General features: G+C 38.1%; 1 protein-coding gene across 15 annotated transcripts in view; it reads right to left on the bottom strand.

The window, feature by feature from the left end:
• Window positions 1-13,575, bottom strand: part of Dmd (dystrophin) — a 2,486,572-nt gene that overhangs the window by 7,038 nt on the left and 2,465,959 nt on the right. For 12 of the 15 annotated variants that reach the window (XM_087189971.1, XM_087189972.1, XM_087189976.1 and 9 more), the window contains one exon: window positions 9,883-9,975. In XM_087189971.1, coding sequence (XP_087046097.1) covers window positions 9,883-9,975 — 93 coding nt within the window. Of the gene's footprint in view, window positions 1-881; window positions 914-9,882; window positions 9,976-13,575 lie in introns of all 15 variants that reach the window. The other 3 variants (XM_004850043.4, XM_087189973.1, XM_087189977.1) reach the window with 1 other exon arrangement.

Here is a 13,575-nt window from a genome sequence, read left to right as displayed (position 1 = left end):
GTTATCTTACTATCTGGCTGCAAACGCCAGTGAAAGAGTGGCTTCTCAAAGCAAGCTGAGTTGTGGTGAGCCTTTCAACACCACTTTCTGAAGTGACAGTACTGTGTCAGAGTTAAGAGCATGGCTCTGCAGCCAGGCTGCCTGGATGGCAGTCATGGTTTTGTTGCTTTGGACACACTGCTTACCCTTTCATTGACTCAGTTTTCTTATCTGTAAAATGGGGTTAGAAACAGTACCTACCTCATAGGTTTGTCATGAAAATTACATGATGGAAAAAATGGCAAGAGCTCACAACAGTGCTTGGCACACTGTATGTACTTTAAAAATACAAAACCCTAAATGGGAAAGAAAGAGTATAGGAAGGAAGTAGGGGAAGAAAACAAAAACAAAGTGAAGTTATGCCAGAAGCATATAACCTGGAAGTAAGGGAAGAAAACAAAAACCAAGTGAAGTTATGCCAGAAGCATATAACCCAAGGGCAATGGCAGAAAATTCTAAGGTCCTGGAACTGGAAGGAAGCTTTATGACTCATCAATTATATTCAAGGCTGAATTTATTTGGGAGACTTATTTTGTGTTGCAAATGGCAACAGATGATGAACAGCAGGATTCTGACCAAGGGACTACAAAGGATTGCCATTTTAAAGACATTCCTGCTCCCCCCATCCCTGGTCCTGTTGTCATGGTGATGACAAGGGCAATGAACATTTGAGGAATGCTCCTCATGAGCTGCAAGTAGAGAGGTGACTACCATCCTTATGGATGACACAATGTGTAATACACACATGCGCATGCACACCCACAAGTCTTACACAAAGGCCAAACATAGAAAGCAGGATGAGACAAACAGAAGCCATGGCTGTGGGCCTGAGTCTCACTAACCTCTCTCATTGGCTTTCCAGGGGTATTTCTTCCTTTAATAATACAGAGAGGAAGAGGTAGAGATATCAGAAAGGGGAAAAACATGGATAAATATACAGTTTCATACCAAGTTGCTTCTTTTACCAAACAAATGCTGAGATGACAATTCATTTATATTCCCTTCTGGAAAAAATAAACAGAAACAAAACAAAAACCCAAAAGACACATCTAGTCAAATAACCTTTACACACACTTAAAATCAGTGTAAACAGGTAACATGATCCAGGAGACATCATTTATAGGATTCATAGATTTCATGCATTAAACTGTATGAAAACTGGCACAGAAGAGAAAATTTGAGAAATAGAGCATTATTTTCGAGGGTGATTATAAAATCTCAAGCTTAGTGTTCAATAATCGCAGAATCTCTTCACTTCTGACTTGACAATCAATACACTGAAACATAAAAAGTAGTTGACGGTATATGTCAAAAGCCTGCACCCCGAACGCAAAGTAGAACCCCACAGAGGGGCTGGAATCCACACTCTTGGGATAATTTGTTCTGTCCGGTAGAAGCTGAGCTCATCCTTGATGGAACTGGGAGCATTTGAGAAAACATAAAAGATGAGGGAAAGTGGTAAATCCCACTAAAGGAGAAGCCACGGAGCCAGATCCAAGAATGAGCTTTCAGCCTCATCCTCAAAATCCAACAAATACCAAGGGCACTGAAAGTTAACAGTGAATGGCCCACTAGCCTTGTTTTATAGACTCCTGCATGTGTATGCATTGGACCTATTTTTGAAAAGAGAGTCCAATGAGAAAGAATTCTAAGATAATATTCACAACTGGACAGAACATTAGGGACCTCTGCTCCTTCCTGCCTAATGTCTTGGGCCTGCAGTTTCTTTTGATCTCCAAAGTCTTCAAAAGTGGGTTGGGGATGTGGCTCTGTGAGAAAGCACTCATCTAGCATATGTGAAACCCTGAGTTCCATCCTTAGAAGCATGAAATAAAATAATAAATTTGAAAAAGTAAAATCCTGGTTTGCAAACCACACTGACTTTACAGTGGGATAGTTCCTAACATATTCTAGGGAATTCCAGGATTTACAGCAAATAAAAGCAGAGCTTTTCTCTGCAACTCACCATGCTCAGTGCCTCCAAGAAGGCTGACTCCCTGAAACAACTTCAGAGCGACTAGTCTAGAATAAGGAAGGAAGGAGCTACAAAAGAAATTCAGAAACCTTTCATAACTCAAGTTTAAATCTCCAAACTTCCACTACACATTAAAAGGTTTGCTAAGCATGACTGACCCTTCCTCCGGCTCACCCTTCCTTCTCTGTCTTCCTTTCCTTCCTCTTTCTTCCTTGTTTCTGCCTTTCCCCCTTCCTTTCTTTTTTCTTTTCTGCCTTCTTCCCTCCTCCTCTTACTTCTTTGTCTCTCTTCTGAATTTTCCTGAGTCACCAGATTTCTTAAGAGCATAAAAACTGCAGCTTGACCACGTAAGAGCTGTGCATACAAGATGTTCCCCCCACTGGGAAAACAGAGAAAAATGTGTATTGGCTCCTCAGTAGTGGGTGTTACCGGTGGCAGATCCATCCCAGATGACAGAAAAAAGGGAGAACATCATTTCATCCTTGAGGGCTCAAATAAAGCACATTATGAATCTCTCACCCTTCCTTTGGATGCCTTTGACAAGGTTTATTTATTTAGTGCAGTACCGGGGATTGAATCCAAGGCCTTTACACTGAGCTATATCCATACCTTTATAAGAACTTCTTTAAAATTTTGAGACAGCGTCTCACTAAATTGCCCAGGCTAGGCTTGGATTTGTGATCTTTCTGCCTCAGCTTCCCAGAGCGCTGGGATTACAGGCATGTGCCACCATGCCCATGCCCAGTGGCAAGTTTTTTCTTCTTAAAAATAACTTTATGGTTATACTGTCTGGTAGAATTAATTCTGTTCCCTCTAAGACTATGAGCTCCTTAGGGTAGCGGCCCACAATGCTGTTCATCTACCCCTCAATCCTCCATACCTTGCACCATACCTAGATAATGTTGGTATTTGACAAAGACTGACTAAACTGAATTGGCGGGGTCATGGTCAAGGGTCTTCAAAGTCATATGCAACTTGGCTTTAAGTGCTGCCCTTTAGCTTGCATCCCAAGGGCTGGTAACTTGTTCTGGTTTGTAACTTTGGTCTAGTTTTAAAATTTCTGAGCTATAGGAAGAACAATTTTGCCATACAACAGTATGATTTAGTTTCAGAATGTAATTATGATTCCTAGAATGATTACAGTTACACACCTTTATTAATTCTGTACCTGAGCCATATTCAGAAGTCAGTATCAACTGACTGCTGCCAAATACAGCAGCAAGTGATATGTATTTTGTTCCAAGCACTTCTTCAAAACCCATACTTCATGGAAAATGGACCTCCCAGAGCCACAATAAGCCTGAACTCTTTCCAAATTCCCCCTCACTCCTTGGGTCCCAATGTACTCATTAATATAGTACCAAAAGAAGGTCATCTCTTTGTTGAAAAAGAAAGAGTAGGGAGAAGTTCAAATACTCCCCCAAATTACATATTCCATTGTTTTAAAAATATTTCAATATATATGCTAATTGGTTTCATTTGTACTACTGATTTATTTTAGTTAAAAAGATTTATGTTATTGTTTCTTTTTTGTAAGAATCTTTTTAGTCTAGTCTTATACTCTGAGTAGCTATTTTGAAGATAATGATACACAGGGTAATAACTATTGTTATTCTCCTATTTCATTGTGAAAGTTTTAGTTTTTCATAAAATAAAAAAATATTGTTTTCTACTGTATGAAAAAGTTCTACACTGCAAAATTGAAGCTACTCAGTTGCATCATTTAAGAAAAGTTTCTGATCAATCAATAAAGTACCTGATATAAGTTTTATTTCATAAAGACATTCTTTGGAAAGGAGCTTCCTTAGAATTCAGTTGCAATGTGGCATGCTGTCCGGAAAGGAATCAAGAGAAAAGGGAAGTGTGATCGGCCAGTCCTGGTTCTAAATAAAGGACTTGGTCAGGCCTGGAGATGCCTTGTTTTTGGAAGCAGTATGAACTTGAGATGACTGAGTCACTATTTCAAAGTCAGAACTGCTTGCAGGACATTTTTGTCTCTGGGTACCCTTAACTTATTTTATCTGAGTTCACTGACTGTTTTAAAAAGTTAAAGAGAGAATCAATGAGTGACTTTTTAGGGTTTCTGTTTCATTACGAGTCAAAGATGATTCAAATGGCCTTGCTTTAAATATTGAACATGCACGTTCTTTGATGAACATGGATATAAATGTATAAATCAATTCACCAGTAGTTTTGTTGAGCTGAAAGTTGATCAGTATTGAAGTCTATGACTGTATTCATGTAATGAGTCCGAATGCACAGAAAATAGTAGTGTGAAGCAGGGACTAGCAAACTTTCTCTGTAAATATTTTAGGGGTTGCAAGCCACAAAGTCTCTGTAGCAGTTACATAATTCTACCACATCTACTCTACTCTCACACTGAGAAAGCAACCAACAAGAACATGAATGAGTGTGGCTGTGTTCCAATAAAACTTTATTTCTAAAAACAGGCAGTGGGCCAGATTTGGCTGAGGGGTTGTAGGTTGCTGGTCCCTGGTGTACAGGGATAACCAGTCAAATCTTTAGTTAAGTAGGCAGGAAACAGAATGGTGCCTGAAAAGGGGACGCATGAGTCTTTGTTCTGTGAGTGTGTGTGTGTGTGTGTGTGTGTGTGTGTGTGTGTGTGTGTGGTGCTGGGGTTGGAATCCAGGCCCTCATGCACGCAAAGCACACACTGTACTACTGAACAACATCCCCAGTCCCGCCTTTGTCCTTTATCTTGCTGTTTCACAAAAGACCCATGGAACAAGATTTGAAATTTGAAAGACAGCAGGTTTCACAGAACTGCTGGGTTGGTAATTGAGGGGCATTTGAAAGAATGTATGTGAGCTTATTCAGGCAGGGATTGTACGAGAGGAATGGGATGGCATGTGCTGTTGGGGATAAAATTATGTGGCACAAGTCAGTAGGCAAGAGATTGTAAGGCAGCAGAAAGCCCACACAACACTGCTGTTTTCTTGTCTTACTGCACTAAAAGCTTATCTTGGATCTTGTCATTCATTAATCTATATAAAGTGGTACCTCACAGGAAAGTGTTTCTCTTATCAGTGCACATATTGTACATATAAAAATACATCTTTAGTTTGCTAAATGACCAGAGATTCATGAACAAATTATTTTTAAATTATTTCTTTTGTTTGGTTTACCTAGGTAGTGTTCCTAATAAAATAATGGTAGACATTTAGAGAATGTCTTAGAATAGATAATGACTTTTATTACACTGGTATTCAGCTGTTACATATACTTACAGACAGAGAGATGGATTATAATTGGATAAATAGATTAGATCAAAATTGGCTAATAGTCAGTGTTTAAATATACACTGAGCTACTGAAATCCCTCCAATGGTTAGGAACTATCTAGATATTAATCAGGAAAGATATAATTGCAAAGCTAAATGTGCACACCTTCACACCTTGAACACACTTCAGTTTATATTGTCTATTACACAGGATAGTGCTAGCCATCAGTTTATTACTCCACTAAATGGAGAGGCATGCTACCCTTTATTATTTGGATAACAGTTTACTGGGGCCATTGAGATAAGATCAGATGCCTAATTTAACTTGCTGAATAGCCATGAACAAGGAACTTAACTTCTTTGAGCTTCTAGGTACTCTGAAAATGAAAGATAAAGATTAACTGTTATCTGAAGGTGCAACTCTAAGTCAAAACTGTAGCACAGGGTAACGAAGAAGGTGTAAATTTAAAATATACAATTCACCTATCTATGTACTTTATGTAATTATGAAAAACATATTTTTTAAAAAAAGGCCTTTCCTCTGTGAGCAATTAACTAACAGGGTTAAATAAACCATGAGGTGGTACTTAATAGCACATTTCCACTAAATGTCAGACCTCTGGCTCTGACATCTGTTTTGAGTTACGCAAACAGCTGTCTGAAACAGCTGTAGCAACCACGAACTTCATTTTTTTTTTTTTGCAATACAACAACAGGAACATAGATGGAAGAGTCAGAATAAAACAACAAAGTCCACTAAGACATTAGCCAGGTCTTGGCAGAAACTTCCACAGAAAAACTATTAAAACTTAATTTTTTATGAAGATAGTCACCTGAACAAGGAAAACTGAAATCAGTTATAGAAGTACTTTTTAAAAAAACCATTGGATCAGAAAATCACATTAGTGGGCTGTAACCAGCATTTTATTTTATTTTTAAATAAATAGAAACAGCATGTGTTGTTTATGTTATGAAAAGGGACTGCTTCATAAGAGTTTTGTTTCTGATCTCTGTATGTATATGTGACTATAGACATACATAATTTCTTTTGTATCTTTACCCTAGTCTGTCAAAAATGTTTCTATTATATAGATAATGGTCAAACCAGCCCAATGGCCACTATTCTACATGTCAAAGATACTTAGATGGCCTTTCAAGGCTCTTCTATTTGAGAAAATTTGTGAAGTCTGTGATCTGGAGATGTTAAGATCCACAGGAAATTTTGCTAAATATCCACCTAACATACCTACCAACTGGTAAGATATTCCCACCTAACCCAACCTTCTGTCTGTGTCTTTCTCTTTCTCTCTCCCATGAATACATGGAGAGAAAAATATATATATGCCATTCTTTTAAAATTACAGAAATGGGTTTAGTTATAAATAAAGCATCCAAAGCTTTTTGAGAGTGCATTCATGAATCAATTTTTACAATGATGAAACTTTTCATCCATTTGAATTTTGGGGAGAGCAAAAGAAAAAAAAATGAAGGTCATAACATTACAGAAAGACTAGCCAAATCTTCCAACACCTTAACTACTCTCTTGTTCTATGTTTTTGTTTTCCAAGGATATGAATTAATTTTTTCAGGTCACTAGGACATGACTGAGTACATAGAATAAACTTAATCAATGGAATTGGTATCAGACTAGGCTTCCCTATCCAATAATTGAGAACTTAAATTAGCACTTAGGGAATGGTAGTGTTCCATATGCACTTAGTATACACTATCCAGGGAGCCTGAATAGTTTTCCAAGGCCCTATACAAACAGACCAATATCACGTAGGTAAATGCAACATCAGAGATGCTAACTGAAAATACCATATCAGAGGGGGTATATTTCTATTCTTCCAGGAGGCTTTGTCCATACCCAGTCTTGTATTAAGGACTCCAAAAGGGGAATACAGGGAGATACAGCAAAGGATTTCACCCTAAAGCTGATTAGGGTACAAAAAGAAAGGCCAGGCTACCCACTGGGAAGGGGCCAGGAGCTTTTCTTTATGTCTTACTGCTTATACTCTTGTTGTCTAGATGTGGGAGAAATGCCCAGGGAACCAATGGAGTAGCTACCAATCTGCCATAGGGCAGGTAAACAAACCACCAGTTCAAGGGGTGGAATAAGACATGTCTATGACTTCAAGGAAAAGCTTGAGGGTGATGAAATATATACTAGCTGTGGGGACAAAAGTCCTGACTCCAAGCGGCCATGGATCCTTGACAAAGAAACTTCTACCTGAGGTTGACCCCGTCCTAATTAACTATCAGCAAGCTTCTGGGATTCATTCATACTAAATATGTTATATAATAGCATCATGTTATTGTACTGTGATGCAAACTTCTTCAAAATTATGTGTCCATAATGGACTATAAGTTCTTTGAAGGCAAGGAATTTTCATTTCTTCTGGGTATCTCTAGTACTTTCTCTGATACTGTAGATACTAGTAAAAGCTAACAGGACAAAGTAACGAGAATAAAGGTGGAAATATTTGATTATTACCAAGCCTGTATATGGTCTTCTTATGAAGCATGAGATCCAGGAAGAGGAGGTAGCTAATGTAGCCAGGTCGAGGAGGAGGGTAGCAGGTGGGGAATGTGGGGTTGAGTGGGAGACAGATACGGTTTTTATCTGTTAAAATCAACACATCAGTGGTGCTCAACAGTGAAAAGATGGCTGGTGCAGACATTTAAAATTAGCCTCCCCTGACGGTTCCTTAGCAACGCTGTACCAGAACGTTATTGCTTTTAATGTGCACTGCACAACATTCACGTGCACATCAAATGGCTAGGAAACGGCCATTGCTAACTGACACTGAACAAAAAGATGGAAAAACACACTACTCAAAGCAGCCTCCTCATTGCCTTTGGAAAAGAACAAATAGTGCAGATTTTCTACTGCCCTTCCCTCCCAGGCTGCCCATTAGGGGTGCCAATCCCTGGCCACAAAGCCATGTGGCTTCTCCTTTCTGCTTCTCTAGGCTTGCCTTCTATTTGCTCACAGGTGACTGCTGCCATTTTGTTATTGTTGTTGAAGGGAGGTGGCTCAGTGATTTTCTTCTTTGTAAGGGCAATAAACCAAGATAAATGTCCCCAGAAACTAATAACGGCAGCAAAATATCTCCTTAGATGAAGCAAGACATCTGAAACTCATACAAGCTGGTAAGAAAATTCTGTGGGCTAAAATACTGCTTTTGTACAAGAGCCAAAAAACCACAAGGTCAAACTGATGGAGCAAAAAAACACAGTACTAGTACCTTTCTTTGCAAAGCCTGTATTCCAACTATGGAAGAGAAAAAATAATGAATGGACCTATGAAGACCTCATTATGTATTTACATAATGGGATATGACATTTTTCTGTGATTCTGGGATTGAACCCAGGACCTCTGCACTGAGCTACATCCCCAATTCCCTTTTTAAAACATTTTTTTTAAAAAAAATTTGAGTGCACCCATGTTCATAGCAGCATAGTTTGTAATAGCTAAAACATGGAAACAGCCCAAATGTCCATCAACTAGAGATTGGACAAAGAAAATGTGGTTTTTTTTAAATAAAATGGAGTACTACTCAGCCATAAAGAATGAGAAATTAGAGGCATTTATAACTAAATGGATGCATTCTTAAGTGAAATAAATAGGACACATGTGTAAATACTGAACAGTCTCTGGTGTGAGAAACTGAAAGTGTAAATAAGGATTAAAAATATATAAAAGGCGCCACCTCCCTCACAATCACAAGGACACGAGTTTTCGATCCCTGGTACCTAAATATATATATATATATATATATATATATATATATATATATAACACATAATGTGAAATAAGAAGAAAAGGTGCAAAGGGGAAGTGGGAGGGGTAGGGGAATGGAAAGAAGGGAATGGAATTAACATAAGAAAACAAAAAATGGAAACAAAGTCTTTGTAAATAAGGAGGGGTGGAGGGGTTGAAGGGAGGGCAGGGGAATGGGGAAAAATAAGAATCTAGATGTATCATATAAAGGTACAAATCTCCAATGATGAATGTCATTATATTGCATACCTAAAATGTACCAATAAAATTAAAGTAAGAAAACATTTTTTTGAGACAGGGTTTTGCTAAGTCTCCCATCCTGGACTCGAATTTGTGATCTTCCCGCCTTAGCCTCCTGGAGTGCCTGGACTGCAGGTGTACACCACCATGCCTGGCTTCATACAGTTTTAAATGGGCATCACACTGCAAGTCAGAAAGTGCCTTCTACGACTTCCTAGGCTATGTTCTAGGCTTCACCGTACTACACAATAGCCATATAGCCCTGGCAAAGGCATCTTCTCATCTGTAAAGGTCATATAATAATTGCTTTTAAGTAAAAGGTACCTCATAATTAACTTCAGAAGACCAATATGTGAAACAAGTAAAATGTTTGAAAAATATAGGATACAATTCTTACTTCTAGAAGCACCTTGATTACAAAGGTATTTGATTTCAAAATACTACAAACCAGAAGTTCATACTAAAAGAAATCACAACACGGGTGGAAATTGGCATTCTGTCAGCACATGTGGGCTTCTGTAGGGACAATCCACACATCAGTATGGCAGCAAGTAACCTACTTCCAGTAAGGCTGAGTCCCTGGTAGGTACTGGGGCTTACCTCTTGAACTAGGGAAGGAGTTGTTGAGTTGCTCCATCACTTCCTCTAACCCTGTGCTTGTGTCCTGGGGAGGACTGAGAAGATCTTCCTCACCTTAATAAATGCAAAAGCAAATAGCAGCAAATTACACTTTGGCAAAACATTGAAGCATTAGAGAAAGGTGTCACAATCACATTTTCAAACCATCATAAATTCACTTTACTTGTTCATAAATAACAAAAATCCTCCAGGTTAATAATTGGAATAATTCTTTAAAGTGAAGAATTCCATGTGGTGGTTTACCTGTGTCATTATCCTTGGAGAAGAAAACTGCGCATCTATTTAGAAGTTAAGGTAAAGTTGACAAACCTTCTTTTCTTAAGGTCCAGTAACAAAGTGAAACTATCCTTTGTAATTAAAAAGTATTAGTACACACTTGCAGTATGTCTCAACACAAAAGAAAATGAGACTGTGACATTTTGTTACTCCCATGAAGATAAAAAGGAGGTGGAGACACTAAGCTATTTTTTCACTCTTTCCTTTGACATTTAACCAAAAGTACAAACAACATTCAAGTACCTGTAAAGCCCAATGTAAAAGAAATAAAAGTTGTATGTCATTTGTATAGATAACTAATTATTATTAAACTAAAGAGAGTAGATGTAGGGTACATTGGGGAGTGAGTAGTGATCTTTCCTCTTTGTTACTTGGGACTAGAGCATTTTACCTGGAGAATTTTTTTTTAATTTTCAAGGATTTGCTTCTATGTCAGAAGTAAAGGAGTTACTAAAAATGGATGGTCTTTGTTGGGAATGGAGTCTCCTTGTAGATTTTGTAGATTGGTGGCCTTACTGATTGGTCACGTGTTAAAGAACTATACCTCGAACAGCATGTGCAGTTCAAGGGGGAATTTCAAATTAATTTGAATTCTGAAGGTTCTTTGAAATTAATTTTTTATAATAGTCAACGTTCCAATAATGAAAATCACTTTTCAAGCTCTACTTGTTCAGCACATTGTCACTTCCATCTGAAACAAGATTCTGCTTCCACAAGTCAGCAATAATGAACATGCTTAAGGACAACCTCAGGTTCACATCAGACTTGAAAAATCACTGCGGAGCCAGCGATTAAATGACTTACACATTCTTGTCATTTACTTTGATCTCTGTCACTTGGATTTTCATCTACCAGTATAATCTTGCATTCATTCCTATGTTTTTATCCTTGTATTTTTAAAAGCACAAATGATAAGAATCACCGCCAATACTAGCCATGAAGATAAAATCATATCCTAGGTGGATGTGAGGCTGCATATCATTATTAGAATGGATGGTTGAGAACCTGGGGTAGATTAAAAGCATCTAGATCTGTGGGTACAAGAAAGGCGTGCTGAAGAATTAAGTTCACAAAGTTGAAAAGGAAGAGTTTCTGTCTTAACACACACACACACACACACACACACACACACACACACACACCCTTGAGTAACTTTATGCCTTTAGAAAAGAAAATAGCATTCAGTATTTTTAGTTTCTTTTTTTCTTGTAGTTTTTTAAATGACCATTAGCTGCTAAAGATAGAAATGAATGAAATACTACAAGGAGCAACCGGATCCTGGGAACTGCAGGGCCAGTTACATCTCTGTTACATTACTGATGCAAATTTGTGCTTAATTGGGAAACATGAGGCTTTTTTAATGGCAGAACATCCACTTTAGTGACAGTTGGTCCTACAGAATAAATAAGAACCAACAGAGACACTCATGAGCATCAATGTTAATATTTCTGACAGTTTAATTACATCATATTGGAGTTCTAGGAACTCAATTGCACTGTGGTAAGATTCAGGTACAGTTCAGTGATGTGACTAGCATTCTTGTCCCTGAATTATTTCAAGGAACAAATTATAAAGTATAAATCTAATGATGCCAGCCACGTTCATCTTTGCGTTTCAAATAGGAGTAATCCAAGTACAGATGTAAAAATGGCTTGTTTTAATGGAAAACTTCCATGGCAGTGATAACAGTTCCATTTTTAAAAATTTGGGGTGTGTGTGGGGGGTTTAAACACAGGGCTTCACACACGCTAGGTAAGTGATCTAAGCTACATCCCTAGCCTCAAATGAATAAAACTTCTTTCCTTTTTTTCTTCTTTCCTTCTCCCCTCCACCTTCTTTTCTTTTCTACTGGGGATTGAGCCCAGGGCCTTTCCAGCATTCAGCTATATCCTCGGCCCCCATTCAAACATTCTTCAATATGTAACACATAAGTAAAGTGAAATCTTATTTTCTTCTTTTATCAAAATGCTCCACATTTCTCAAGATACTTTTAATTCATCTCTTTTCAAGAACTGAGATCAGATTTATCACCTATATGCATGAGTAAAGGTGAATCAACTGACTGAGAATGCCTAATATTTTCTGTGTCACATTATACTGGAAAATTTAAAATATCTAAATGAAACCTGAATGTAAAACAATACCACTGTACTATTACGACACTGTGCCAGTTGTTTGTAATGCTTTTTCAAAAGAACCGTGGAGATGGGAAGTGGATCGAGGGATCGGGAGAGATGGCAGGGAGAGGAGAGGGGGAAGTAAAAAGGATTAAGATACAATATGTATATATACCAATTCCCATGATAAATGTATTTATTATGTACAGAAAACATGTACTAAAACAAGCAAAAAATTAGAAACCGTAACATTAATTCTCACTCAAAAAAATGAATTAGCCAGGTGTGGTGGTGCACGCCTGTAACCCCAGCCTTCTGGGAGGTGGAGGTAGGAAAATTACAAGTTTGAGGTCCACCTAAGCAAGTTAGTGAGACCCTATCTCAAAATAAAAAAAAGGGCTAGGGACGTAGCTCAGTGTGAAGGCCCTAGGTTCAACTCCCAGTACCACCAGCACCAGCACCACCACCAAAAAAAAGAGCCAAATCAATCTATCTATCTATCTATCTATCTATCTATCTATCTATCTATCTGGCACTGTTCTGGATGCTAGAGTTACAGCAATAAACAATCAAAAACCCCATCTTCACAAAACTCACACTGTTAAATAAACAGAAACTTACAAAGGTCTGTCGGCGGTGCTAAGTAGTGAGAGTCTATAGGAAGGGCCTCATGGATAACATCCAGATGGGTGAAAACTTTTAGGGTTTGTGGGTGTGAGCCACGCAAGTATCTGAGGGAAGAGTGCTCAAGAGGAAACAACATGTGCACAGATGCTGATGGAAGTTGTAATGGGGTTGTTCAAAGTATAGCCAAAAGGTAGCCAGTGTAGACAGCAAGACTCAAGAGTTGAGAGCAATGTACTTCCCTGGCCATCAGTGTGACACCAGTATTTACATGTTTGGGTAATCAAACACTACATAGCTATAACAGGCAATCACAAACGTCATTGTTTCTAATAACCTGTGACAACAAAACTTTGCCTGTTATCAAAAAAAATACCAGAACTTTTTTCATGTATTTACCAAGAAAATATATACTGAGTCCCAACTATGCCCACTAAGGACTTAGCCCTACACACGCCCTCTCGTACTTGCAATACCTACTGCAATGTAAGTGCTATGTAAATAGCTTTTATACTGTATTATTTAAGACATAATAAGAAAAAAATTCATACATGTTCAGCACACATGAATACTCCCTCCTCCACACTTTCCAACTAAATTTATGCATATAGGATCTGCAGAAACGGAGTGCCAACTG

The sequence above is a fragment of the Heterocephalus glaber genome, unplaced genomic scaffold (assembly GCF_053883595.1).
Source record: "Heterocephalus glaber isolate CG9 unplaced genomic scaffold, H.glaber_assembly_v1.0 deba00001547, whole genome shotgun sequence".
NCBI classification, from domain to species: domain Eukaryota; kingdom Metazoa; phylum Chordata; class Mammalia; order Rodentia; family Bathyergidae; genus Heterocephalus; species Heterocephalus glaber.
Note: the sequence above shows the minus strand (reverse complement) of the source record. Positions and strands in the feature narration are given on the sequence as shown.